The 27,625-nt window shown below is 39.4% G+C and overlaps 1 protein-coding gene across 7 annotated transcripts; it reads left to right on the plus strand.

Annotated features, from left to right (window-relative positions):
* Positions 1-8,794: 8,794 nt before the first annotated feature.
* Positions 8,795-26,878, plus strand: LOC114316598 (uncharacterized). Of its 7 annotated transcripts, none has more exons than XM_082911811.1 (10): positions 8,798-9,516; positions 10,228-10,996; positions 13,292-13,916; positions 17,384-17,555; positions 17,679-18,039; positions 18,727-18,837; positions 24,398-24,752; positions 25,285-25,510; positions 26,109-26,330; positions 26,426-26,878. In XM_082911811.1, exons 1-10 carry the CDS (start codon positions 8,906-8,908, stop codon positions 26,577-26,579), a joined length of 3,606 nt encoding a protein of 1,201 aa, XP_082767937.1. In that variant the 5' UTR covers positions 8,798-8,905; the 3' UTR covers positions 26,580-26,878. The 7 variants fall into 7 exon arrangements, 4 of the variants coding, with proteins under 4 accessions (XP_082767937.1, XP_082767939.1, XP_082767938.1 ...); XM_082911813.1 differs by having other exon boundaries at positions 13,292-13,913; XM_082911812.1 differs by having other exon boundaries at positions 8,800-9,516; positions 24,401-24,752.
* Positions 26,879-27,625: the final 747 nt, after the last annotated feature.

Raw genomic sequence — 27,625 nt, forward strand, 5'->3', positions numbered from 1 at the left:
GGTGTTTTGTCCAACTTAGAATTCCCCAACCGAGATGATGTACTCCGGTTGGAAGAGTTGGTGTTTTGTCCAACTTAGAATTCCCCAACCGAGATGATGTACTCCGGTTGGAAGAGTTGGTGTTTTGTCCAACTTAGAATTCCCAACCGAGATGATGTACTCCGGTTGGAAGAGTTGGCGTTTTGTCCAACTTCGGATTCCCCAACCGAGATGATGTACTTCGGTTGGAAGAGTTGGTGTTTTGTCCAACTTAGAATTCCCCAACCGAGATGATGTACTCCGGTTGGAAGAGTTGGTGTTTTTTCCAACTTAGAATTCCCAACCGAGATGATGTACTCCGGTTGGAAGAGTTGGTGTTTTGTCCAACTTCGGATTCCCCAACCGAGATGATGTACTCCGGTTGGAAGAGTTGGTGTTTTGTCCAACTTAGAATTCCCAACCGAGATGATGTACTCCGATTGGAAGAGTTGGTGTTTTGTCCAACTTCGGATTCCCAACCGTGATGATGTACCCCGGTTAGAAATGTTGGTGTTTTGTCCAACTTTGTTATTACCAACCGGGCTAATCTAATCCGGTTGGAAGTGTTGATGATTTGTTCAACTTTGTTATTATCTCATTTTGTAAATTTGTTTTGTTCTGCTTAAGTACTTCAACCGAGTTATGCTCTCCGGTTGACGAGGTGTTCTGTTCAAAATAATGATTTATACCGCGATATTTTGCTGAAGATGGAATACCGTGCAAACACTTGGCAAAATTTGAATTTTTCATTGATAAGAAATTCAATACAAAGGTGGGGACAGAGCCCGGTTACATCAGAAGTGTTGAAGGCAAAAATACAAAAAAAGGAAAAAGGAAACTAAACTAAGGGGGATAGATAGGTGAATTCGTCCTCGCCGGCTTCAAGGTCAATGGTTGGACTGGTATCTTGGGCACTGGGCTCCTCATTGCCGGGCTGCTCTTGCACCTCGGCCTCTTCTTCCCCAGAATCTGTCTCCCCGTCTCCTTCTTCAAGTCCTTCCTCGGCCTCAGCCTGTAAAGCGCTGAAGACGTCGTTCGCATAAGGCACGAGGTAGACCGGTAGCGAAGCTGGAGGAGGGTTGGCAAATACGTCGGTGTCAGAACCCTGGCCGAGGTGTTCGCAAGCGGATTTCCAACCAGCCTTGAAGTATATGTCTTGTGTCGCAAAGACTTGCTTCTTGTAGCTCTGCTCGGCCTCGTTGAAACCCGCATTGTTGGCAGCCCGGCAAGCTTTCTTCTTCGTCTTCTTCAGGGTGTCCATCTCGGTCTGGAGCTCACTTTGTTTTTTCTCGGCTGCATTCAGCTGACCGAGCAGCCGGTTATTATCAGTGTTGGCCATCTCAAGGGAAGCCTTAGCCCGGCCGAGCTCGGCTTGAAGGCTCTCGACCTGGTTGGCTGTATCGTTAGCCTTTTGCCGAAGCCTGTGGATGCGCTCCAAGATGAGATGTTGTTTTTGAATGGCCTGCAAAAAAGCAAAGTTGATTAGAAAGGGGACCGAGCAGAAAGGGAACCGCGCAAACACTTGTGAAATTTTGAAAGGAACATCGACTTACCCTGGCCATAGACTTCACTGAAGATTTGACCAACCGGGTGTCGGGGACGTGGTCGCTGCCGACCACATCGCTCGGTAGTAGTAGGGCTTTGGATAGATCGAAGGCGAGCAGATGCTCTTTGTCAGCCTTGATCGAAGCCGTTGCCGGGATATCTTGACCACAGTGCTTCAAATGTGGACGCCAGGCCGGCACTGGGGCGGGGGCGTCAGCTGGATGCTCGGTGGTAAGCTCGGCAACTAGCTCGGCGGACGGGTCTGCCCGAGCTCTTTTACCGGCACGACGTGCAGAGGGTTCTCGGCTGGATTGCCCGGCGGATTGCGAGGCAAGGGCGACCACAGCGCCACTGGATTGACCGGCGGCTGGCGAGCGAGTTACGACGCTCGGCATATCGGCGGATGTGGCGGTGAGCAGGTTTTTGATTCTGCTGCGCTTGGCCATTTCTTGTTCCTCGGTCAGGCGAATGAGGGGAACGTCAGGGAGGGAAGGATCTGGAGGCGGCGAAGGAGCGCGGAGGAAGTCAGTTACTCTACTCCGGCGCGGAGCAGAATACCTGTAGGTCGGTGTGTAGCCAAGTAGATCGTTGCAATCTCGGTGAGGGTACCGAAGCACGGTCCGAATTACTTCGATGTTGGGAAATTGATAGTTGGCTTGCAAGGCTTGGATTGCTGCAACAGAAATAGGAAAAACGGTTAGTTACGAAATAAAGAGTTAAGCTAACCGAGCAAAATTGAGTAGCTTACATGAAGAACCGAAGCCCTTGTTTATAAACCAGCCCGGCACCTCGGCCGTTTCGTAATTGCCCGACACCTAGAAAAAATCGTCGTCGTGCAGATCTTTATCCGGGGTGCCGGTTACAATTTTTTCCTTGCCCGGTCTTATCTTCAAGTAATATGCAAGGCCATCGCCGGTGTGGCCCATTGTATATTGCCTTAATATCTCGGCTAGACCTAAGTTGGTGCCTAACTGATTGTTCAACTCGTGAACACCGTTGATAATCCTATAGGTGTTGGTGGACACTTGTGTGGGAGCCAGCCCGGTGCGGCGAAGGAACTCGGTTATAAGAGGGTTGAGCGGGAAACGGAGGCCCCCTTCGAATATTGAGAGCACGGTGAAGGGGCATTGGTCAAGTCTGCCCCAGGGTGTGGTCTCCTCTTCTGCCAATTCGAGATGAACATCGGCGGGGACGCCGTAATCCTCTCTGAAAGCAGCTAGCGCGGCCGGAGTATCCACTAGAAAGCGGAATTTCCCTATTTCTGGCCGGCTTAGTGGACCCCGGCTGAGGGGTTTGGCACTGGTTATTGGATGCTGCTCGGTCCTGAGAGCCTCAGGAATGACAGTGGTCCCCTTGGACTCTACAGTAAAAGGATGGCAAGTGTTAAGTGTGAGCGCGGTTGCGCAAAAGGAGCTGGATTTTAGCTCGGTCATTAAGAGTGCCAAACCACCTCGGCTGTCTACTCTATCTAAGGAGCTCGGTCGCCCAAGCAGACCAGATGTTAGCCCGGTTGAGCGACCAAGTCCTTTTGTTATCTCGGTTTTTGCTGTGGCTGAGACAAACATGTTGTTTGCCCGGTTTGATTGGTTTTTTGGATCGAAAGAAGGCCAAGAGCCCGGTTCGCCCCAGTTCTTCAGTGTTCTTCAGGAAGACGAAGAACACCAAGAACAGTGGGAGGTTTGGGACGTTTTCTATGGCCTATGCCCTAGGAGCTACGTTTTTGTGCCCTAATGTGTATAATATGAAAGAAAACAGTAACTATAGATGGGTTGAAGGTCTTACCTGTGAAGGGCTGGAGTTATCCTTCCAAGCACGAAGAATGGCAGTCGAGTATGAGAAGAGATGGCTTGAGCTTTGGATCGTCAGGTAGAAGAGAGGCAGTAGGAAGAAATGGCATTAGGAGGGTCGTGTATATGTAAGCACGAAAGGCCGCCCAAATTCAAAATTCTGGCACGGACGGCGGGTTGGCTGCTCGATAACCAATGGCAGCCCGCCACGTGTCCCTATTTATGGCAATGTCAGTACTGAAGCGACGAGTTAAAGAGTCGAAGAGCCAACCGAGCTACTTCTGAAGAAGAGGACGTCAGCCGTGGCGGACAACCGGTCAAGTTTGCAGACAGTTGTTAACCAGTCCGGTTGCCTTCTGGCCTCTTGGAGACCGGAGAAATGTTATCTCGGTCGAAGTGAATAATCCCAGTCACGCCTTCGTGGACGGAATTAAGGGGCAATTGAGAGGGTGATTTATGATCAGGAGTTGGGCCGAGGTAACGGCCGAGCAGATTGAGAGCCCAACGGTGCATGGGGCCGAGATGATTGACCATCCGCCAAGATGTGGGCTGCCAGAACTTGGGCCGGGCAGAACTTGGGCCAAGTGTGAGCCGCCCCGGCCCAAGAAGGAGCTCGGCTAGATAACGCTTGGTTGGACCAAGCTGCCTGATCAGGGAATGGCTGAAGCCAGACAAGCTGAGTGACCGGCGCCCGGAAAGGCGTGGTCAACCGAGGAGACTGTTTGACCGGCAGGAAGGCCGACCAAAGGAGGTACCCGGGCTAGGTTCTGCCGGGATGCCGCCTAGCCCGGTCCTCCATGTGTTTATCCGGTTAGGCGCTTGGGTATGAAGCATGGCATGGCCGTGGTAGAGCAGCTTGGCTGCCGAGCTCCAGCTGTGAAGTCAGGCAGTTGAGATTAGGTGATGATCGGCAAGGTTTACGCTGACAGATGGGATAGCAGAGCCACGTGTCAGGAGATGACTGGGAGTGGATATGGGGCTCAGAAGGTATATAAGCATGTCTGCGCCCCCCATACGCGACACACGAACATCTCTGTAAGGGATTCTTGCACTCAAACACTCTCTCCCTTCTCTCTATCCATCCTAAGGTGTGTGCTAACTTGATCGTCGGAGGGTTTTTCCGGCCACACACCGCCGGGTAGCTCACCGTTATTTGCTCGCAGGTGATCGGACATCGACGGAGCTCGGAAGAAAGGAGTACGGGCTTGTTGGAATATTTGCTCCCCGTACAATTACTTATATCTTGATTAAGGCATAAATCAAGACGAGTATAAGGAGATACTCACAATAAGAATCACCTATATGAGTGTTGAACTGGGGCCGGTTCTATGAGAATGAAGAGGCTAAATTCTCTAGAAACACTTATGAAAACCAGGCGCGTTCAAAGCTAAAATGAACATAACAGTGAGAACCACGATGTGTTAGAAGATATTTTGTGTGAAATCTATTGTCGTGGCTTGCACAAACGACTGAACAATTCAAGGCATTGCGTCCATTGGTTAGCCAGTAAGTCCGATAGGTTATCACTAGGGAAGGTTCAAGGCCGAAAGCTACCTATCCTGATGCAAGATATTTTCAACTTATACTCTTTCGATAAAGTCTGCATATTATTGTATTTCTGTTGTCATCAAATTCCATTCATGTAGGGGATTGTTGGAAATGGTTATAAAATTCTGGATAAAACCATAATTTTTTTCCTAAGTTTGGTCTATTTTTAGGTGGGCCCTGTACGTTAATTTTCATGGGTCAAAGTGGTAACGCGTTCTATGCTGCGTTGTGATTCACGTGGTATATTTGGTTGCTCAAAACCATTACCGAGTGAATGGGAAATTGAAACCAAAGTGTGCTCCATGGAAATTGAGTTTTGGTGGAAATTCCTTAAGGTTATAAAATGGCTTGTCCCATATTGATTTGGTGGGAAGTTTTGAATGGGTTTATAAGGCTTGGGTTTGGTACTTGGGGTGTGCCCCAAGGGGTACCCAAGTGTTTTAGAGTGAGAGGTTATGGGCAAAATGGGCTAGACCCATTGGACTCAAAAATCACCACACGCGCGCGTGTGCGCCGCCGTCCGTCCGGTCGAGCGGGCTAGGCTTGGGCGCGGGTGCATGGTGTGAGGTTGGGTTGGGCTTGTTCGGCCCAATACTAATCTTTTTGGGTCAAAAAACATTTGAATTTAATTTAATTTTGTATAAAATAAAATCCAGAATTCAGATTAAACCGAAAATAAACTGGTTTGGTTTTACTATACATCCAAACAGGACCCTTCCCGAAATAAACTAGTCTGGTTTTTAACGTACATCCAAACAGGGCCCTTCCCGTTTTTGTATCTGTTTAAATTATGAACCCAATAGATTCAATCTGTTTGAATTCAAAACTAACAGATTTCATACCTGTTCAATTCAAAACCAGCAGTCACCTTTACATCTATAAATAGACTAGCCTCCCATTTGGATTTTACTCCAATTTTCGTACTCCATCCTCTGCTATAAATCTCTGCATTTTGCTGCATTTAATTTCTAAAAGAAAGAGTGTAAATACTTAGTGTGTTCGTAAGGCAAACAATTTGTAGTGCCGCTATTGTTTGTAGTAGATCATTTCATCCTGGGAGATAGACGTCCAAATTCTGAAAGTACCGTGGAGATGATGAATCTGTCTTAAAGACATAGTGTCAAACACTGGACTTGATTAGATTATAATTCGAACAAATTAAATCAAGTAAGTTATTTAATTTATTTTTAGTGTTTTGTTATTTATTTAAATCAGATTTTAATTTTATTTTTGTAACAAAATAAAATCTGTTTTTATTTATTTATTTTTATTTCAAGTTTGATTTTTGTAATCAAACAAATTCTCTTATTTCCTTTATTTCTTTTATATTCTGTTTGTTGTTAAGTACACAAACTAAATTAATTAATTACAGTGAAGATTGTCCAACAATATATATATATATATATGTATGAAATGTGTTTTTCTTTTTCTATATAATATATATCAACAATAGACAAAAGGGTATAATAGTTCAACAAATAATATAAATTATAAAAAAAGGATTTCATAAAATAAAAATATAAATATATAGGACTAATTAGGTTATAATCTTTAGGGGTAGGCGCGGTTCGGTTGTGGCCACGGAATTTTCAATCCGCCATCCGTCCGCCAGATTGGCGGATTGGAGAAAATCAATCCACATCCGTCTGCCAATCTGGCGAATATAGATTGAGCGGATTGGCGGTTTGGCGGATGGATGCGAATCGGTTTGGCGGTTTGAAATTTTATAAATTTTTAACATAGTTCAACTTGTGCACTTCCTCCAAAAAATATATATATATATATATATTACAGTCAATGACTTAAAGAAGTATTACAATTACCGCATGCCTTATCCAAAGAAAGAAAGTTTGAAACTTTAGAATATCACAGTCATTTCATGTCTCATCCACATATTACAATCATAGCATGCCTCATCCACATATTACAATCATAGCATGCCTCATCCACATAAAATATTACAATCTGTGGTTCTTAAAATATAAAAATAATTCAAACCACCAAAATCATGAACAGAGTAATAGTAGAGATTGTATGTCTCTGTATTGTTACATTTATATATGTTTTTGAAAATAAAAACCAATCAGCATATATCATATTTTCTATTTATTACTTTTAGAGTTAGATTTAAAAACCAAAAAATATAGATAAATAATACGTTTATTTTTTTCAATTTAAAAAATATATTCAAGTTGAAAACTTTTTTTCAACAGAATATTTAAATTTTTTTTCAATTGAAAATACAAACAAAATATTTAAACAAATTAAAAATACAAAGTCTTATAAATTACTAAAAGTATTCGCGGTTTGGCGGTTCGGTTGCGGCCAAAGGAACCTCAAATCTGCCATCCGTCCGCCAAATTGGCGAATTAGAGAAAATCAATCGGCAACCGTCCGCTCGTCATCACACATCCGTCCAAAATGCAACGGATCAATTCGATTTGGTCGGTTTTGACAGATCGATATATCCGCTACTCACCCCTAATAAGCTTTATTGGTGGACTTATTGAGTTAGAACACCTTTACATCAGATTTATCAATAAAAAAAAGCCATATATAAACTAGGGCTGGGCATAGGGTCATCTGACCCGTCCAAACCGCCCTACCCGATCTGAACTGCGCATGTATGGGCGGTTTCACAAACACATTAGGGTAGGGTGTGATTTAGATTTTATTTAATTTTTGGGTTGCGGGCAGGTTGCAGGTTTAACCCTCACCCGCCCAAACCGCCCGCATAAAACTTTTTTTTTTTTTTTAAATCTAACCGTTCAAAATCAAGTTATGTTTTCCACCCATGTGCTTAGTTTAACATGTGGAGTTCCTTCTTCCTTTTTCTTTTTCTTCTTTTTTTTGAGGTCTGTGACATTAGTTTGCTAGCTATAGTTTTGAAATTATCAAAAATTAGTAAATGAAGTAGATGAAAACTCCTTGTTCAAAAAAAAAAAAAAAAAGTAGATGAAAACTCTTGCTGTTTAATAGTGGGTCATTTTTATATTTAAAAAGAAGAGTTGCGAAGAAAAATATTTGCATTGTCAAGGCCATAATATTTATGTTAATTTGTTGAAGCTAGTTAAATGTGGCTCCTCCTTGTATATTATCCACTTACTAGTGGCTGGTTTTACAAGTGATTACCAAGGTGGGTAATGAATATGATATACACTTTTTTATACACTTTTTTTCTCAAAAGAATTATGAAGATTGAATATTAAAGTTTATATTTTTTTGTGTAGGGTTCATGAAAGTTGAATTGGATGATTCACGATGAAATTTGATATCTTAGAAATATTTTTATTTTATTTCATAGGCTTGAATTGAATGAAGTTTGGCAACAAATTTTTTTTTAATTGCATTTTGGTTTTGGATGAATGTAAGTTAATGAATTTTTATTTTTAATTTAATTTTTATTTTATTTTTTTGCATTTTGGATGAATGTTAAGTTAATGAAGAATTACTCTTTTTTTTTTTTGTATTTGGGTTAGGAATGATAAATGTAGGATTTTTTAATTTGGGTTAGGAATGATGAATGTAGGATGAATGCAAGTTAATGATGAAGGTAGATTTTGAATGATTTGTTTAGGTTACGAATTGATTTTGTTATGTTTTTTATTTTATAAGTTTTAAATCATTAATTATTAATGTTAGAGCATTTTAAAAAATGAAAAAAAAATAGTCTAAAAAAAATATTAATAAAAAATGGAGAAAAAAAGGATTTAACAAAAAAAATTTAAAAAAAAATTCAATCCATAAACTGTCCACAATCGCCCACGCAATCGCAGACCCTATCCACGCAAACTACAAATCACATTACAGGCAATTACGAGTTAATTTTTCCTCAAATCACATACATACAAACGGGTCCAAACCAAACCACATATAGTCACAAACCGAACAACAGACACCCCTTGATATAAACCAATTTAAGGGTGGTGCGTGTATTTTTTTCTTTGACGAACCGGAGCAGTACTGTTCTTCGAAAACGCATTTCTGTGTTGCAGAGGGAGATTGCAATGGAGCCAGCACGGACAGAAATCGCTAAGGAAGCGGAAGAACCCACCGGCGTTACTACTACTACTACTACTACTACAGACTCACTGTTTCCAGTCGTCGTCCCACCCGCTTCCGACGCCGACATCAACAACAGCTCCCATCCTCCTGCTCATTGGCTGAGCAACCGTAGCTTCGCCGCTGACCTCTCCGCCATCAGTGTCGCCGCTTCTTCTCCACACTACCCCCTCCGCCTTTTAGATTCAGATTCAGAATCAGAATCAGAATCAGAATCAGAAGATAAAGAAAAAGAAACAGAAATCAATGATACTACTAGGCCTCCTCCAACATACCAATTACTGGAGTCCTCTTCTTCTGATTTAGATTCCAATGAAAATAGGGACACCGACAAACAGACGAAGAAGAAGAAGAAGAGAAAGAGGAAGATATCTTCTTCTTCGGGTGATGCGGCCAGGTCCAAAACCTCACGCGATTACGATGCCACCTCCAGGAAGCCAAACGTTTCATCTTGGGTTCCTTCTTCCTCTTCTTCTGGCGCAAAACCCACCTCCAAAGACTATTACTTCGAATCCCGCGGCGATCGCGACAATCTGGCCTTTGGATGCCTTTACAGGTACCTACTTTCTTCTTTACTTCTTCATTTCTACTTGTCCAATTCATGATATGATTAATACATTTCACGTATTTCAGAACCTTTACCCTCCCCTTCCCCTTCTTTGTTCACTAATTTTTTTCTTTTGTACATGGATGTTTATATATACATATACACACACATGTATTTATGCATCAATTTGTTGTGCTTTGGTTTTTCTGGAAGAAATGGAAAACCCTAGGTTACCAAACATAGTGTTAACGGTGTTTATTTTAAATTTCTAACCACCCATTGAGGGCTTTGGTGAGAGAAGAAAAGAAATGAAATGTAGTAGAGAGATGTCTTTTATTTATTGTTTGAATTACTATTTGAGAAGGTGAGAAATGGTGTGGAAGGGAGAGCAATGAAAGAGGCAGAGTAGTCTCTTATAACTCATGTTCTATTTCTCACACCAAAATTAATGAAATTTGGTGACAACGAAAGCTGCTGAATAGTTTTTTTTTCATAATATTTACATTGCTAATTTACCAAACGAAGAGGTTCTTACATCTAGTAACCAAATGATGATTGGCGCATAATTTTATATTAATTCTCAGTGTTGGGACATTTAATTTTGATGGGATCAGTCAGTTGTAATATTGGCAATTGTTAGGGGAGGTCATTGTAAACATGCCCTTTTTAATATATATATATATATATATATAAATTTAAATCTGGCTGACTGTGCTGCAGAATGGATGTTGCTCGCTACAAACTTCAAAATTCTTTAAAGTCATACAAGCTCAATTCCGAAGCTTTATATCGGTGGAATCGGAGGAGTTTGGTCTTTGATGGAGATGCTGATATTGATGCATTGGACACTAAACTTAAATCCAGTGGTCGCTACTGGTCTGCAAAGTACTCTGCAGTTGAACGCCATAAGAACTTGAAGCGAATTCGAGTTATCGTGCCTAAAAAGTCCTCAATAACTGTTCCTTCTGATTTCATTCCTTTATTGGACGATCAAACTTCTGGCAAGGGAGTTGATGGTGGCTCACTTTCAAGAACTTCAGTTGTTGAAGAGTCTTGGGAAGATGAGGTGTTAAACAAAACAAGGGAGTTCAACAAGATGTCAAGGGAGCATCCCCAAGATGAGAAAGTTTGGATAGCTTTTGCAGAGTTCCAAGACAAGGTTGCAAGCATGCAACCACAGAAAGGAGCTCGTTTACAGACTCTTGAAAAGAAGATTAGTATACTAGAGAAAGCGACTGAGCTGAATCCGTACAATGAAGAACTGCTGCTTTGTCTTTTGAATGCTTACCAAAGAAGAGACAGCGCTGATGTCTTTATTGGTAGATGGGAGAAGATTCTCATGCAGCATTCTGGGAGTTACAAGCTATGGAAAGAGTTCTTGCACGTTGCTCAAGGGGAGTTCTCTATGTTCAAAGTTTCTGAAATGAGAAAATTTTATGCAAATGCGCTCCAAGCTTTGTCTGCTGCATGCAGCAGGCAGTATAGGCAGGTTCTTAATTTAATGTGTTCTGTGCTTACCTTCCCATACTCCTGATGCAAATGATATATTGAATGTCATTACCATTAATTTCATTTGAAGTTTCTGTTTTGGAAAGTTCAATTGAATTGTTCTTTTGCTCTTGTTAATGTTGTTGAATGGTTTGGTTTTGTAAGAACTACTCATAATCTTTCTGATCTTTTATCATCTTATGCAATTGAAATAACAAAAAGAACATAAACATGCACGTGCACACACACAACTCTATGTACATTGCTGTCAGCATTTCTTAGTAAATTGCCTAGTACACATTCATATATAAAATTCCAAGTTTGTGTTTTGTATTTATTGACACTGACACTGAGCACTAGTGAGGCACTGATTAGAAGGCTGGTCAATTGATGTTACAATGGTTGGGTTTTGGCACATCTAAAAAAAGTATAGATAATCCCATATTTAAGCGTTCTTTCTTTCGCTACATTCTTTTTATGATTCAAGCAGAGGATTACTATTTGTTGTTTTTCTTCTAAGAAAACCCAATATCTTGTCTTATTTACCTTCCACTAGAGGACTTCCATACTTCCTGTGAAATTATATGTATATGCCGGGGATGTCACCAGGCAGAAAAACCTTTTAGTTTCTGTACCTTCATCACCTTGGTAGAAAATGCTTTTGCATAGTTGCTTTTCTTTTTATGTTCTTTGTTATACATTGATGCAATCCTCTGTATATATGTTAGAGGTTTTAATTCAGTTAAAAATATTTTGTATATGCTTTTGCATAGCTGTGTTTCTCTGCTATACATTGATGCAATCCTTTGTGCATATATTAGGGGGCTTGGATCCAGTAGCATTTTTATTTTTTATGTCAGCAACAAAGAATTTTATTAATGAAGCCCATTACAATTATTTGTATAATTTGAATGATCATATCTAACCAGCTAGAATATTCATCCATTCGTGCTTTTCCAGAAACAGAAATATCAAGATCCTTGTCACTTTGGTCACATAGACCAATCTTTTTTTGGTATGTATTAACGAAAGCTAGGAAAGTACATGCAATCTCTACGACTACAGAGAAATAAACCTATAAACACAGGGTGATTCAAAAATATAATTTGGGCTTGACCAATTTTTACAAATTGAGAGGTTGAGGTCAATGGCTTTGACAAATCTAAAATGAGTAGCTTCTTCTCTCACATCATGTTTAGTCTCATTCAACAAGGGTCTAATAACGACCTCTTGAAACTCTGTTATTCCCCTCTTGCCAGATGTAGTAGAACATTGCAGTTCATGCAAGTTTTCTTACAATATTATGAAATTCCTTGTCACGTGTCCGTGTCTATGCCTCTTAGATTTCTAAATTCTCTAGAAATGGGTAGTAGTTTGGGTCTATGGGTCATATTATGGGTTATACTTTTGGGTCCTTTTACTAGGTAAACATTAGGTCTGTAGAATATTCTAAGTAGTTCGAGGTCATATTCCTAGAAGAATTAAGAAACCTAGCAACCTATAAGCTTGTAATTGATGGAGGAAGTGGATAAAGTTATATATTTCAATGTTGTGGCTTGCAGTGTTGGTTAGTGGTTCTCCAAGTAGGTTTTTTTTTTTTTTTTTTGGGGGGGGGGTTCTGGCTAGGGGTTTCTTCTTGCCCCTCTTATTTATTTTGGTTGAGGCAGCTTTGAGTAGGATGTTTGATAGGGTAGTGCACGATGGCATTTGGAGGCATTTCAGCTGGGTGGGGTTTTTGTAATTCTTCCTTTTGAAAATCTATTTTAATATTATTATATTGCTTTGTTTCCAATCTCAAAAAAAATAAAAAATAAAAAATAAAAAATAAAATAAATCTTAGTTTCTTAAAGCTGTGCATAGATTAGATTAGCCTGCTACTATTGACTTGTGTTGTGATGTTGTTGATGAGTGTTTGGCTTTGATTTGTTGGCTGTCTATTCTACTAAGTGCGCTTCAAGTTGGTGAATTATTTAAAAAAAGAAAAAGAAAGAAGAATCTCCAAAGCAAAGGGGACTTGATCTACAAATCAGTGCCTGCAGATTCCTTAGTTATCCTGAATATTGGATGCGAATCAATTAACCTATTATATGAGCGATGAACTGTTTGTACCCTACTAATTATAGTTTATTGTTTTTGAAATTGAACCGAGTGGTGTGAGATTTAACTGAGTTTGTATGTTAATTTGGATTATTTTTTTTTAAACTTTATTTTGATAGACTTTGAGAGTTTGACCAATTTCTTTTATTAGCTAACCCGTTATATTTCGAGTATGACTTCACTTGTGTGTTGGATGCAGGTTCACCAAACTGCTAATGCACCTTCTTTGGATCCTGCTATTGTCCAACAAGAACTTGGTCTGGTTGATATATTTCTTAGCCTTTGCAGATTTGAGTGGCAGGCTGGCTACCAAGAGTTGGCTACTGCTTTGTTTCAGGCTGAGCTAGAATATAGTTTGTTCTGTCCTTCTTTACTTCTCACTGGGCAAAGCAAACATAGACTGTTTGAGCACTTCTGGAACAGTAATGGTGCAAGAATTGGGGAAGATGGGGCTCTTGGCTGGACAACATGGCTGGGTAAAGAAGAGGAAGAAAGGCAAAAGGTTATCAGCGAGGAGTCCTCGAATGAAAATGAAGATGGTGGTTGGACGGGTTGGTCACAACCATTATCTAAAAGTAAAGATGTAAGTGCTAATCCAGAAAATATTGTGGATGATGATGTGGCACTGGAGGAGTTTGATGAGGAACTTGAGACAAGAACTGTTGAGCAGCAAGATGATACTGAGGCTTTGCTGAAAATGTTGGGCATTGATGCTGATACTGATCCTAATAGTGAGGTCAAAGACACTGCAACGTGGACTAGATGGTCAGAAGAAGAATTATCAAGAGATTCTGATCAGTGGATGCCTGCTCGTGCAAAATGTGGTCTTTCTCTTTCACTTGTTTCTAGCTTTAAAGTTTATTTTGTTTCTTTTTCATAAATGGCACCCTGGATTTTTTTTTTTTTTTTAAATCATATTTATTATCTAAAGCAATTGCAGCACTCATCTGCGTTTGATGCTTCAAAGTTTCCTTTGATTGTAATCTCATTAAAAATGTGCGAAAGGCTATGTTCTCCATCTCCTCCAAGAACAGACCCCACTTTGAATTCTGCACAGGTCCATAAACCCCAGTAAAACCCCACCGGAAATTATCCTCCACTCAACGGAACAAACATGATACAGAAAATCCTCCTACCTCCTCCTCCTCCCTCACCACTACCCTCTTATCCCAACAGAGAAGAACCCCACCTGCCGTGCCTAAAGAGGGCAAAAAGGTCCACTCCACAAACCTCCCCCCCCCCCCCACACCTCGCGAATCAACTCCACCCCCACCACCTCCATCTTCATCTCTTGTAAACATACAACATCCGCTTTGGTACTCCACAACACTGCCTTCATCGCCACCGTCTTGTCCTTATCGTTCAAACCCCGCACATTCCACGATACAATTTTTAGCTTTATTTCAACAACAATGGGCCCCTCTGATCTCTCCTTTCACCCCGTCCTACATTCCTCACACCATGATCATAATTCACAGTACATTTCAAATTGTTGAGCTCCCGATTACCTTTAGAAGGGGTCACCAATGACCGAGACACCCCTGAACTAGGAGTCCTTTACCGCCATGAAGCCTCCACTGCCGCAAAAAGTCACATTGTCTCTTCTTCATGACCTTCAAATGACAGGCCCAAGCAACGACTAACTTCACTAATCCGATCCAACACCCACTGGGACACAGCCTCAGCCGAAGGGATTTCCTCCCCCGATAATCCACCTGTATCCTCAAACCTCTGTTTTTGTTTCAAACAAGTGACCAATTCACTATCCCGCACTGCTAAGGGCTACAACTCCAAGACCTGTGACTGTCCATCACTATCGTGCCCCATCCCACCTCGGTCATCCCAAGACGCATCGCGAGGCATCTCTATCACCAACTAGGACTGTCGCTTAACCGACTCTGAGGTCGCCGACTGTGAAGTACCTCTTTCCGACTCCACTACCAGTCACGACCCTTGTTCATCAGCAGATGGCGCATCGCAAGGCATCTCTATCTCCAGCTCATCCGACTCTGAGGCCGCCGACTGTGAACTGCCACTCTCCGACGCCACTACCAGTCATGACCCTTGTTCATCAGCAGATAGGCCACAGTGGACCACCAACTCCAGTTCGGACGGCAACTCAAATCCTCACCGGTGAGCACCTACCCCTATCGAAGCCACTCGATCTGACCCACCTGGATGTAGGTTACATGAAGCCCTACAACCCATCCAACTCTCAAACCGACCCACAAAAGAATCTGCAAGACTATTGGGCTGCCCAGAAAGGCCCAAATCACCATCCCCTGTTGGGCTTGAAAAGCCACCTGCTTGTGGGCTAGACTGATAGGCCACAGACCCCACCTCCTTAACTTCCTTGCCGGCGGCGGCGGCGGCGACGAGCTTGGTTATTGGCTCTGTTCTGTTTGATGTGGTTGCTTTGGTTGGAGCGGAATAGACGTACCTTCTTACAGGTTTCTTATAGTGTTTCTTAGTTACAAAATCGTCTTATTCTAGTTTTGTATAGTTGGTTGGAGGGTAGGGTAGATCTGGATTTATTTGTGTTTTTAGATTTTTTAGATGAGATGATTGGTTAGCCCTTGTTTTATTGGTTCCCCTTTCTGGGGTGGTTTTCTTGAATTGGTTGCATCATCTGTTATCAGAATCTTACGATTCGCGATTCGATTCACGATTCGATTCACAATTTTTGTAAAATCGATACGAATCTATAGGTGAATCTCTCTTTTATCAAAATCTTACGATTCGCGATTCGATTCATGATTCAATTCAAATTTTTTGCAAAATTGATACGAATCTATGGGTGAATCTATTTTGGAAGTAAATCTCTAGTGAATCGCACGATTCACAATCGATTTACGATTCAATTCACTTTTTATAATTTATGTCATTTTTTAAATTATTGTGTCTGGCATATTTTCGACTATTTTTTTCTTCATGTTTTTAGTGAGAATGAATGACATATTACAACTTTTAATAGCGTTTAATACCAAAATAACCAACATATATACATAATTTGTTGTTATTTTAGTGATCATGAAATTTTTAATAGAATTCAATCAGATTCAGTCAGACCCAACATATTTTTAACCTTTCTTCTCATTTTTTTTCCCTTTAAAAAATCATAATATATCTTCTAAAGATGTTTAAGATTAAAGTTACAGTTACACTATGAATTATCTATTGCTATTTTATTAAATTGAATATTACATATGTGAGGTCTGTTATAACTTTGAAAATGTTTTAGGCTTTAAAATAAAATATTCTAAATAATTCTTTCTTATTATTTGCTCACTGTTACTTAGAAAAGTACGTATGCTTATTGTCCAAATATCAATATCGTTATTAATTATTGTTATTTTGGAAATTGATAATTTGTCTATTTGGTTATTATCTTTATTAAGAATGGTTGATAAGAAATATCTAAAAAGAAAAAAAAGTAAGATAGTGATCTTGTTAAGCAAATATTGATAGCGCCATTTGAATTTTAAATAATAGCGCTATCTGATTAATCGTATATCTGATTAACCCGATTGATCTTTGGGGTTTCATCCTGTGTGGTGTCCTTGATGTAGGCTCTACATGTGTCATCTTTCGTAGGCTCCACGTGTCATTTGAGTATCTTGAATAACGTCGTTGAGATACAATGCCGTTTTATTATCATGTTGATCTTTTTTTAGGAAGTGATTACTTACAACCTTCTTATCATAGGCTCTATACGTGTCATAAATTTAGTTGAAATTTATTTGCCAACAGATCTTACACAAGAATCTTTGTTAACTTCTTACCTATTAAACTGCATGATTATCACTCAAAATAACATTTTCATTGATTTAAGTCTAAATATTTCATATTCATAAGATATATTTAACATCTAAATGTGTAAATATATATTTTTACGTAATTTTAAGAAAGTGACCAAATCTTTACGATTCACGATTCGATTCGATTCAATTCGCGATTTGGTACAAAGTCATTTCGATTCACGATACGAATCTCGATTTGACAACTATGGTTGCATCATCTTGATGCTTTCTTAATAATATTTGCTTACTTATCCAAAAAAAAAAAAAATGCTTCAAAGTTTCCTTTGGTTTGCATATAAACATGTTTGGATTGTATGTTTCCATGTTCATTCAAAGCAATTGTTTACCTACCCAAAAAAAAAGAAGCAAATGTTACATACAACCTTTTTTCCCTAATAAATCATTTTTGATTAGTTTGTTTTTTCTTTCTTTCTAATAAATCAAATTTAACTATTTCTGATGATAATAAATTAATTATGACTCCAAAACAGCTGGGATTTCTCACAGTGATGGAACAGCTGATAGAGAGGGCGATGAGCAACTTTTGAGAGTTATATTATTTGAAGATGTCAGCGAGTACCTATTCTCTATAAGTTCAGAGGAAGCTCGTTTATCTCTTGTGTTCCAATTCATTGATTTCTATGGTGGGAGGATATCTAAGTGGTTAGTAGTATGTCTATGAGTGATTGGATGATGACACTCTTGCAATACATTACTGAATTAACTGTAACTGTACAAATGTTTTGTTGTTATGTATATATTTATATTTATTTGTTTTTTGCACAGGACTTGCACAAACAGTTCAAGTTGGTCCGCAAAAACTCTAAGCTTAGAGTCACTGCCAGATTCTATATTAGATCATTTGAGAAGGGTCCATGATGTTATAAGTAAAACAGAAAGGAGTCCAAGTAATTTTAGTTTTGAGTTCCTTTTGGGCAGCTCAAATGACATCTCTATGAGGACTGACATGATGAAATTTCTCTGCAATGCTACCCTACTTTGTTTGACTGCATTCCCACGTAACTACATTTTAGAAGAAGCAGTTCTTGTTGCTGAAGAGCTATGGAATACAAAAATGAATTCTTGTAGCTGTTCAGTCACCCCTTGTCGTGCTTTAGCAAAGCGCCTCGTGAAAAGTAATCGTCAGGTGATTTTATTTCTTATGCGAAACATGCACATTGTTCTTTCATATTGATATGACTTTAGGACTTTAAATTATATTCCATGAGCTCAACATAGTTCAGTGACATGGTTTTGACATTATTGGATTGTGAATCGTGGGTTGGTAATTGAGATGTTTGACTTTTATGTAATCAATCTTTGCTTTTTTAAAGTCTAAAGGAGGAAAATAGGTTTCATTGTTTTTCTTTTATCATTGGATTCCATTATTTTATTCAAACTTGTAATGTGTTTCATGTGTGTCTAAATGATAGACATGTGTTTCCCAAGTGTCTGAAATGTGTCCGAGTCTAGATTTTTTTTTAAAAAAAATAGGACATGTTGAACGCGTGTCCGATTGGTGTCGAGAAGTGTCCGATGAATGTCATGTTGTGTCAGTGTTCGATTTGATGTCCGACACAACATGCCACTTCCTTAGAAGTGTCCGTGCTTCTTGATTAATGCTTGTAACCAAAGCCACCTCTTAATTGCGTAACGATTTGCCATTAATGTGTATGTTTCATCTGGGATCTTGTTTGTTTATGATGTCATCCTTGTTAAATTACAGCATGAGATTGATTGAAGTGAAACTCCATTATTCTTTGATTGGCACTTCAGCCTTACATAGCGTTGTTGGATTCCTTCTTTTGTCTTTTTTTGTAATTTGTTGTTATAGGATGTATTGTTGTGCGGAGTTTATGCACGAAGAGAGGCTGCCTATGGGAATATTGATCATGCGAGAAAGGTGTTCGACATGGCCTTGGCATCCATTGAAGGGCTTCCATCGGTAAGATCTCTTTGTTTCTTTTATCACACTTCTCCCAACATTTTTTTTTATCAACAAAATTTTATTAATAAAGAAACAAAGTATAAGATTAGGAGAACAAGTCCTCCAAAAAGGAAAAAGAAGAAGAGAAAGGAGATATGTCACACACTGCTCTCCATTATCTATGAATCAAAGTAAAGGAATCTCCTTACTTCTCCCAACATGTTGAGCATTGCGTGTGATACAAAGTGAATTGGACCTTATTGCGATAGTTAATTAATTAATTCATTAGTGTATTGCATGAAACTTGATTTATGAGATCACACTTCTATTAGCTTGTGTCCAAGGCTATGGTTTATAGAGTATGGATAAACCTCTTTTTATCCACCAATATTCTTGTTTCTTCTCATCTTTCCATTATATGCAGCCATGACTTCTTTTGGTCTCCTTGGACTCTTTTCTCCTGGTGCTTAAAATTGCATCCACTTGTCAAATTTTCCGTAGGTAAAGAAAATTGAAAGTATGTGGGTGAAATGGTGGAAAATAATGAAGTGCAAAAAGAAGAAGATATGAAAATGAAAGGGACGCGCACTTTGTTATCAAAATCGAAGAGAAGATTCCCAGTAATGGTAGCTAGATTTAGAATCTCTCAATCTTGTTGCATTAATAGAGGAAAAAAGATTTTCATATATAGAAAAAGGGGTGTATTGTAGTTGAGACAGGTGTTGTGGGCATTTACGGCATGTTTGATTAGAAGGATTAAAGCATGGGATTAGGATTATTAATCCGTGGGCCCAATCATCCTATGTTTGTTTTGACATTTTGGTTTAGGACTATTAATCCAATAGATAATTAATCCAACAAATTTGTAGGATTATTAGTAATGGGGTAGGGGTGGGATAGTTAATACCACACTAATTTAATAGGATTATTAATACCTCACTATTAGTATTGTGAATCAAACATGACCTTAATGCCTAGGAGGATATGAAAGAAGTGGAAAAGATCAGAACTTATCGTTTTTTGTTAGTTTCAAGTGACTTGTACTTGCTGAAAAGGATGGAAAGGACTGAAATGACATCAATCAATAGGAAGATGACATGGAGGGTGCCAGACATGTATATGGTACATATCTAAATGATCTTACAAGGTTCAAATGAGAACCAACTCATTTCCTTTGTACTCTGCTGCTGAAGGATACATGCCAAAGTCCCTGCTCATTCTTGTCTTCCAGACCACTTATCTCAAGGAATTACCTATTGAGTGAGCTGATCATTTGTCAAACTCTCTGTAGATCATTAGCTTGTGATCTGAGCCCTTGTTGAGGACTGAAAAACAGACAAAAAATGCACGCCATTCTGGGCTGGATGGCTGCCAGATTGATCTCCCAAGGCTTAGGCGTGCTCGGCCAGTCCAAAAGAGGTCCTAGCTCTGGAAGGTTGCCCATCGCTAAATTGGCTTAGGAAATGCTAACAAGCTAGAATTTTGAGCAGAAAAATAATAGTTTATGTTGGTGCTGTTCAGTTGGGCCTTGTTTGAACCAAATATGATGTGCCAAGCCATTGAGGGCCTTGGGATTTCTCAAGATTGTTGAGCCCATGCATCATTACCATGGGCCATTTGTTGTTGATTTTTGAGTGAATGCCCCAGGAATGGGTTGGGCTAAGAGATTATAACCTCTAATGGGCCAAATGTTGGTGTTGAACCACTTTTAAGGATCTTGGGCTTTGTGCAATTTATGGGCTATAATAAATCTGGATATCTAATTTGCTGAACCCATTGGGCTAAATAGCCGAAATGAGCCACTTAGAGCTAAATAACTGAAACAAGCCATAAAAGATCTTGAGCTTTCAGAGGGGATTGAGCCCAACTAAATTGGATCATAATGATCATTGTAGAGCTAAATGGGCCATGGGCTCATAAAACCAATTGCCAATTGCCGAGTGGGTAAGCCTTCATGGAGTTATATTCCAAATTTATCCGATTGCAGAAATAAGCTGATTGGCTAATAATATCAATTGTTGTCTATATTACATGGACTTATCAAAATAAATCAAATACCCATGTTGGACACCCGAATGCTATGGGATAGGTGTCCGATACTTTCCAAGTATGTAGGTTTCTTGTCTTAAATTGTGGTTCATTGTCTTTTTGCACTACCCTTAGTTCCTCACGTAGACATGATTTGTTGGTAACCTTCTGTAAAAATATATGTATTATTAATTGATGAATTGATTGATATCTTGATTCATGTGTTATTGTGTGATTTACAAATGTTGAGATGCTGTTTATATAGGATATGATTTGGGAGTAGGTGAAGGTGGTAGTGGAGGTAGTAGGTGGATGTGAATTATGGTAAATTCTAACAGCCCCCCGTAAACTCAAGGAGGATAGAAACTAACCAACTTGAGTTTGGAGAGAGTAACAAAACAAGAAAATACATAAAAATAAAAAAGGATAGGAGACACTGTATGGTCGTGTCAGACCGTTGGTGAAGACACTGTATGGGGTGTCATAACGTTGTAGAGGACACTGTATGGTGGTGTCAGACCGATGTAGAAGACAGTTTATGGGGTCATGTCGGACCGTTGTAGAAGACAGTTTATGGGGTCATGTCGGACCGTTGTAGAAGACAATGTTGTGACAGTTTACGGAGTCTTGCTGGACCCTTGTAGAAACTAACCGGAATCAATGTCGGGACAGTTTACAGAGTCCTGTCGGACCCTTGTAGAAACTAACCGGAATCTATGTCGGGACAGTTTACAGAGTCTTGTCGGACCCATAAAGGAGCTAACCGGAATCAATGTCGGGACAGTTTACAGAGTCTTGTCGGACCCATAAAGGAGCTAACCGGAATCAATGTCGGGACAGTTTACAGAGTCTTGTCGGACCCATAAAAGTTGCACCCTCAAAAGGTGTGCCCAATTTGTCAAAAGGCGTGCCATAAAAAGGCGTGCCCAATTCATCAAAAGATGTGCCATGAAAAAGGCGTGCCAGTTTGTCGGGCGGCAAGAGGCGCGCGATGCGCGTGGCTGGCCCTGGCTATTTAAAACAAGGTTGAGGCGAAGGCTGTGCATACGAGTCTGAAACCTCTGAACGCTCGGAGAGCTTGTCTCTGCAAATCTTGAAACACCCGGAAACCAACCCTTCTTTGAAACACTTAGCAACTCAAAAACATGGCCTCTTCTTCCCGTCCAGTTACCCAGAACCTGCTCACGCTCTTTCCAGAACTGAACGAGCCCACAAGAGAAATAACTGGTGCGGTGGCCAGTGAACCGCAACCAAACACCTCTGGTTTTGCTCCATTGAACTTTCCGATGCGGTCGGTGGAGCAAAAAATGGCGATGCAAACTGATATTGAGGCTAATCAGTATACTTTGAAGGCATGTGTGGAAAGCATGACGGCGGTCACAAATTTGTCGAACCGGCTGCAGAGTAGGACAAATGAAGTGCAGCATTTAAACTCCCAGCTGTCTCTGCTCCAACGAATGTATAAGGATGCGCGAGCAGAGATAAGCGTGCTAAGGGCAGAAAACAAGGAGCTGAAGCGGAAGGCCACCGTGATGTTCCGATTTGGAGGTCCGCCATATGCTGCAGTGGAGGAGTATGGGGGAGTGATCGTGCCCAGTGGAGTGGGAAACACGGAGGCAACACCGGCAAGGGCTGCCCAGGACGGGGGCAAGAAGAAAAGACCGGCTGCAGAGTAGAGAAGGAAAAAATCCCACTGTGGATGTGGTTGTTTTTGTTTTTTTTTTTGTTTTTTGTTTTGTTTTGTTTTTTTTTTTTTTTTTTATGTTGGAAAATGGTGATCGGGGTTGATCCCGAGATGAATAAAATGAGTGTATTGTGCAAGTTCGTCGTCTGCCTTTCTTTTTTTTTTTTTCTTTTTTTTTTTTAATAATAATAATAATAATAATAATAATAATAATAATAATGGGAGACAAGCCCACAGGGGTGGAATAGAAAAAAACATGATAATTATGTATAAAGAAAAGAAAGGTGAAGACAATCTGAGTGGGTTTGATTAAATAAAGAAAAGATGATAATTATGTATAAATAAAAGAAAGGTGAAGACAATCTTAGTGGGTTTGATGAAATAAAGAAAAGAAGAATGGGTTTTGTCCTTGAGTAGAGAGAGAGAGAGAGCCAGTGCATGTGTGTTTGAGTGGGCTGCCGTGTGTGCATGTGTATGCATGTGCCGTGTTGGTTTTTTTTTTTTTTTTTTTTTTTAATATAATATAATAAAAATATATATATATATATATATATAAAATAATGAAAGTGGAGAATAAAGGGTGCACCAATAAGCTGTATAGATGCAAAGTGAGGAGAGAGAGTATTGGAAAAGGTCGGTCTGTTGGAATTCCAATTTCAGAGCTTTACGTACACCTTACCATAAACCCCCCCATTAAACTCACTCTAACAAGAAAAATCCTCATCGTCATCGTCCCTGCCATTTTGCAGTCAATGATTGTTATCTGTTTCCGTTACTTTTTCGGATTCTTTGATTGATAACCAGTCTTTGTTTCAGAAAAAAAAAACACTGGGTGGTATATGAGCATTAACACGAACTTCTCATTCTAGTCATACTCTGTTCTTGCTTACTTTTTTGTTCTCTGCTACGTTTTGGTTTCAGAGTCTCTGGCCTTTTTTCCGTGTAAAAATATATATATATATATATATATAAAATAATGAAAGTGGAGAATAAAGGGTGCACCAATAAGCTGTATAGATGCAAAGTGAGGAGAGAGAGTAGGAGATTGGGAGCATGGGTTTGGCTACGGCGCTGCTGGTGCTTCCGTCGGCGGTGCCGGAGGACTCACTGCCAACGGCGACGGCGACGGAGATTTTGGCTTCTTGATTCACAGCTCTCCTCAATGCATACAGAGCATCACCCTCTTGATTTGAAGTAGATGGTGATGATGATACTAGTAGAAGAAGAACAAAAAGATGTAACAAAGTCCAGATCTCCATTTCGAAAAACCTTTGAAAAGTTGCAGTTGAAAAACTTAAAAGAGTTTAGCCACTCAAGAGTTAAGCTTTGTCCAGATACTAGAACAGAGAGAGAGAGAAGTCTACTCTGTTTCTTTAAGGCAAGGAGGGCTGTGAATGACCCGGACAATGTCTTGCTCGGAGCTGGGGCCGGAACCTGAGCAGGTGGAGCAGCAAGCGGTGCAGGTGGAGGAACAGCCGGTGGAGGAGTGGCCGTCAACGGCGGCGGTGGGCGGCGAAGGGTAGGGCGTTTGGAGTTTTTGCTCTGGCGAGGTATGTGTAAAAAAAAAAAAATCTTAGCAGACTAGGTTGAGGTCCGGCGGGCGGCCAAGGCGAGGTTGCCGCCCGCCGGTGAAACGAAAAACTTCCTTGCTGAGCTGCAAGGAGTTTCCTATCCCTCAATTTTTTTCTAGGGACTTGGACTATCAAAGAGTATGATTGAACATTTTGAATTTTAGTTCATCCATTCTTGTTATAATGATAGTTCATACCAGTAAATCTTTTATACTTAAATGTCACTGTCTTGGTCTTCTAGCCCGTAGTGCTTCTGCCAAGTGAAATGATAATTAATTTGTTTGATTGGATTTAGCAGGATCTTCGGTCAAACACATCTCTTTTGTATTTCTGGTATGCTGAAATGGAAATGGATAATAGTTCCGGAAGTGTTTCAGAGTCGTTATTGCGTGCAATACACATTCTCTGTTGTTTTGGGAGTGGGGTAAAGTACACTGCATTTAAATGTCAACCATCAAATCTGCAACAGCTGAGAGCTCGCCAAGGGTTTAAGGAACGGATTAGAATTCAAAGATCAACATGGGCACGTGGCGTAATAGATGATCATTCTATTGCTCTCATTTGTTCAGCCGCTTTATTTGAGGAGTTGACTGCTGGATGTGTTGCTGGTATTGACGTTCTAAAGCAGGCTTTCTCCATGGTGCTTCCTGGTAATCAAGACTTTCTGTCAATGATTCCCCCCTCCCTTTTATCTTCTATAATTTCACTGGACTCCATTTGTTTCGCCATAAAATATTTTTACCATGTAAAACTTTTTACAAGATTTTTTTTTGAAAACTTTTCCCCCCTTTATTTTCTGTAATTTCAATGTTCACCGTAAAAGATTTTACCTTTTAAAAATATTTTCCATGTCAAACGTTGTACAAGACTTTTTTGTACTTTTTATCTTTTTTTCGGTGTCTGGTTGGAAATGTAAATATTTTTTCAAAAATAGTTAAACTTGTGGCTGAAATTTGTACTAGCCTGACATTTGATATGAAACACACTCCATACCACACTTATTGAACACCCCAATATGAATCCCTCAGCCGCCCCAACCCAGCTCACATGACCTCCACACGCGACAACACTAAGTACCATCCTGAACACTCATTCGTAAAATAACTTACCAAAGTTTGGTTCAAACAAACGGAGATGTAAAGTGGTTCTTGATTGTGAATAATGCAATATATTCAACTGCAGAAAGAAGAAGCCAAAGCTATCAACTTGAATTTTTGTTCAACTATTACGTGAGGATGCTTCGGCGACATCATGTAGAATTGAGACTATCAGAAGTATGGGAGTCTGTTGTACAAGGCTTGCAAATATACCCTTACAGTCCGGAACTTTATGATGCTTTAGTTGAAATCAGCCACCTTCATACTGCGTCAAATAAACTGCGGTGGATGTTTGATACCTACTGTCAAAAGTAAGAAGATATCTTGTTCCTTGGTATCCAATATCATAAAATACACTCAATTAACTCTTGTGAAATCTTTGATGACACTGTCGTGAGGACGATCTTTATCTTTTGTCTCAGTGGCTTTAATGAATCATAGAATTAAATTAATTAACTACTGAATGAAAAAATAATAGTGAATGACTGCAATAGTTTAGATCAATTTTTGGGGAGTAACTATTTATGTTGAACTGTATATAGGATTTTCAATTACATTAGAAGTAAATGTTGTGGAGGTATGCTTCCAGGGATTTGCTTATTTTAAGTGGAAATAGCATATCTGGGTTGGGGAATTCAGGCTTATGATGGACTCCTTGATCTAGTCTCCAACACAATTAATGTTTTAAAGTCAGAAATTGTAAAGCATTTCATTTACTATCCAATATTTTTTTGATGAAAATGAAATAATTGCTTTACAATCATTGACCAAGTTCTCTGTCATCTCTCTATAAATTGGATGCTGCTTTACCGATTCTTTCACATCTTGCATCTTGAAGTTATTTTAAATTTCCTTCCCTGTCGAGTATTTGGTTTATGACTATTACTAAATTATAATATACCTTCTCAGGAATCCATCTGTGATTGTCTGGCTCTTTGCATTATCATATGAGATGAGTAGAGGAGGTTCACAGCATAGAATACGTGGACTGTTTGAAAGGGCATTGGGAAATGAGAAGTTGTGCAACTCAGTACTGCTTTGGCGTTGCTACATTGCGTATGAGATTAATGTGGAATGCAACCCTTCTGCAGCTAGAAGAATTTTCTTCCGAGCTATCCATGCATGCCCATGGTAATGATTGTACTCTCTTGATGAGGAATGCTTTCTATATTTGCTTAATTACATCCAAGTTAAGTTTATTTATTATTATATTCAATTTGTCCCAGGTCGAAAAAGCTATGGCTTGATGGTTTTCTCAAATTACACGGTGTCCTTAGTGCAAAGGAGCTATCAGATCTTCAAGAAGTAATGCAGGGTAAGGAACTAAATCTGAGGACAGATGTATATGAGATCCTACTCCAAGATGAGATCCAAATTTAGCGGCCAGTACTGTCATGTGGGAGATTTGAGAATGACCAGAGCTCTAAGCAGCAGCTTTTCTACATAACCAACCACTCCTCTGCATGATCTCCAGCAGCAGCATGGAGAGCAAGAGTTTAGTAGGGAGACATCCTCAACAGAAAAACTAAGGTGTCGTTTGATAATGTAGTCAGTCTTTTGTTTTCTATTTATGTAAAATAGAAAACAAATTTTTATTTTCTTTTGTAAGAAAAAATGTACACGAATCTTTTGAAAACAAATGAAAATAAAACAAAAATTAACTTGTTGCCCACTTGAAACTGAAGCTTTATATATATATATATATATATATATATGTTTTAAAGCTAAACCCAGGGAAGACTATGATAATTATCAAACGAAACCCTTGTTGAAAACCGTTAAACCCTATGCTAGCTGCATATTCTACTTGAAATATTGGAGTATTGTTGGTCTGAGATGTTTATGATGTAGTTTGTAGTTTTAATGAGTTGAACTGGTGTAATTTGGTTGTTTTGCATCCCTAAGCAAAATAGTTTTACAACTTATACAGGTATAATTACTGTAAATAAGGTGAACACTATTGAAATAGTCTTACAACTTATATAGGCACAATAACTGTAAATAAGGCAAAGAACGCTATCAATTGCTTATTTGCTTCGTTGTTTATGTGAAAGAAAAAAAATAATAAATAAAATTGATTAGTTTTAAAGTGTTTAATTTTTAGCTTTGGATTGAACTACTCATCATGTACATACCTCTATTGTATTCAAGGCCCTTCAAGTAAAATCAAATTATAATTAAAAACATATTTGACTATGCATTGGTCAACAAAGCTTGGATATACATTAATATAGAGGGGACAATCAATTAATTTTTAAAAAAAAAAAAAAAAAATGGAGACAAGCAAATATAATTGGAAGATAATTAGTGATTAATATTTGTGTAATGAAAAAAATCATTTAAAATTTGTAGAGGAGTGTCAAGACCAATGCCAAGAAGAGCTGCCAACTGAGAAAAAATCTATGAATGGGATGCCATTGCCAACA

This window comes from Camellia sinensis, unplaced genomic scaffold (genome assembly GCF_055761805.1).
Source record: "Camellia sinensis isolate YWXY unplaced genomic scaffold, ASM5576180v1 Unanchor13, whole genome shotgun sequence".
NCBI lineage: Eukaryota > Viridiplantae > Streptophyta > Magnoliopsida > Ericales > Theaceae > Camellia > Camellia sinensis.

Bases quoted from the DNA above. Each gene is read 5' to 3' on its own strand.
- LOC114316598 (XM_082911811.1), top strand. From the start codon at position 8,906: ATGGAGCCAGCACGGACAGAAATCGCTAAGGAAGCGGAAGAACCCACC. The intron at 10,997-13,291 runs GTTCTTAATTTA...TGTTGGATGCAG, and splicing joins GCAGCAGGCAGTATAGGCAG to GTTCACCAAACTGCTAATGC. The intron at 25,511-26,108 runs GTAAGAAGATAT...ATACCTTCTCAG, and splicing joins TTTGATACCTACTGTCAAAA to GAATCCATCTGTGATTGTCT.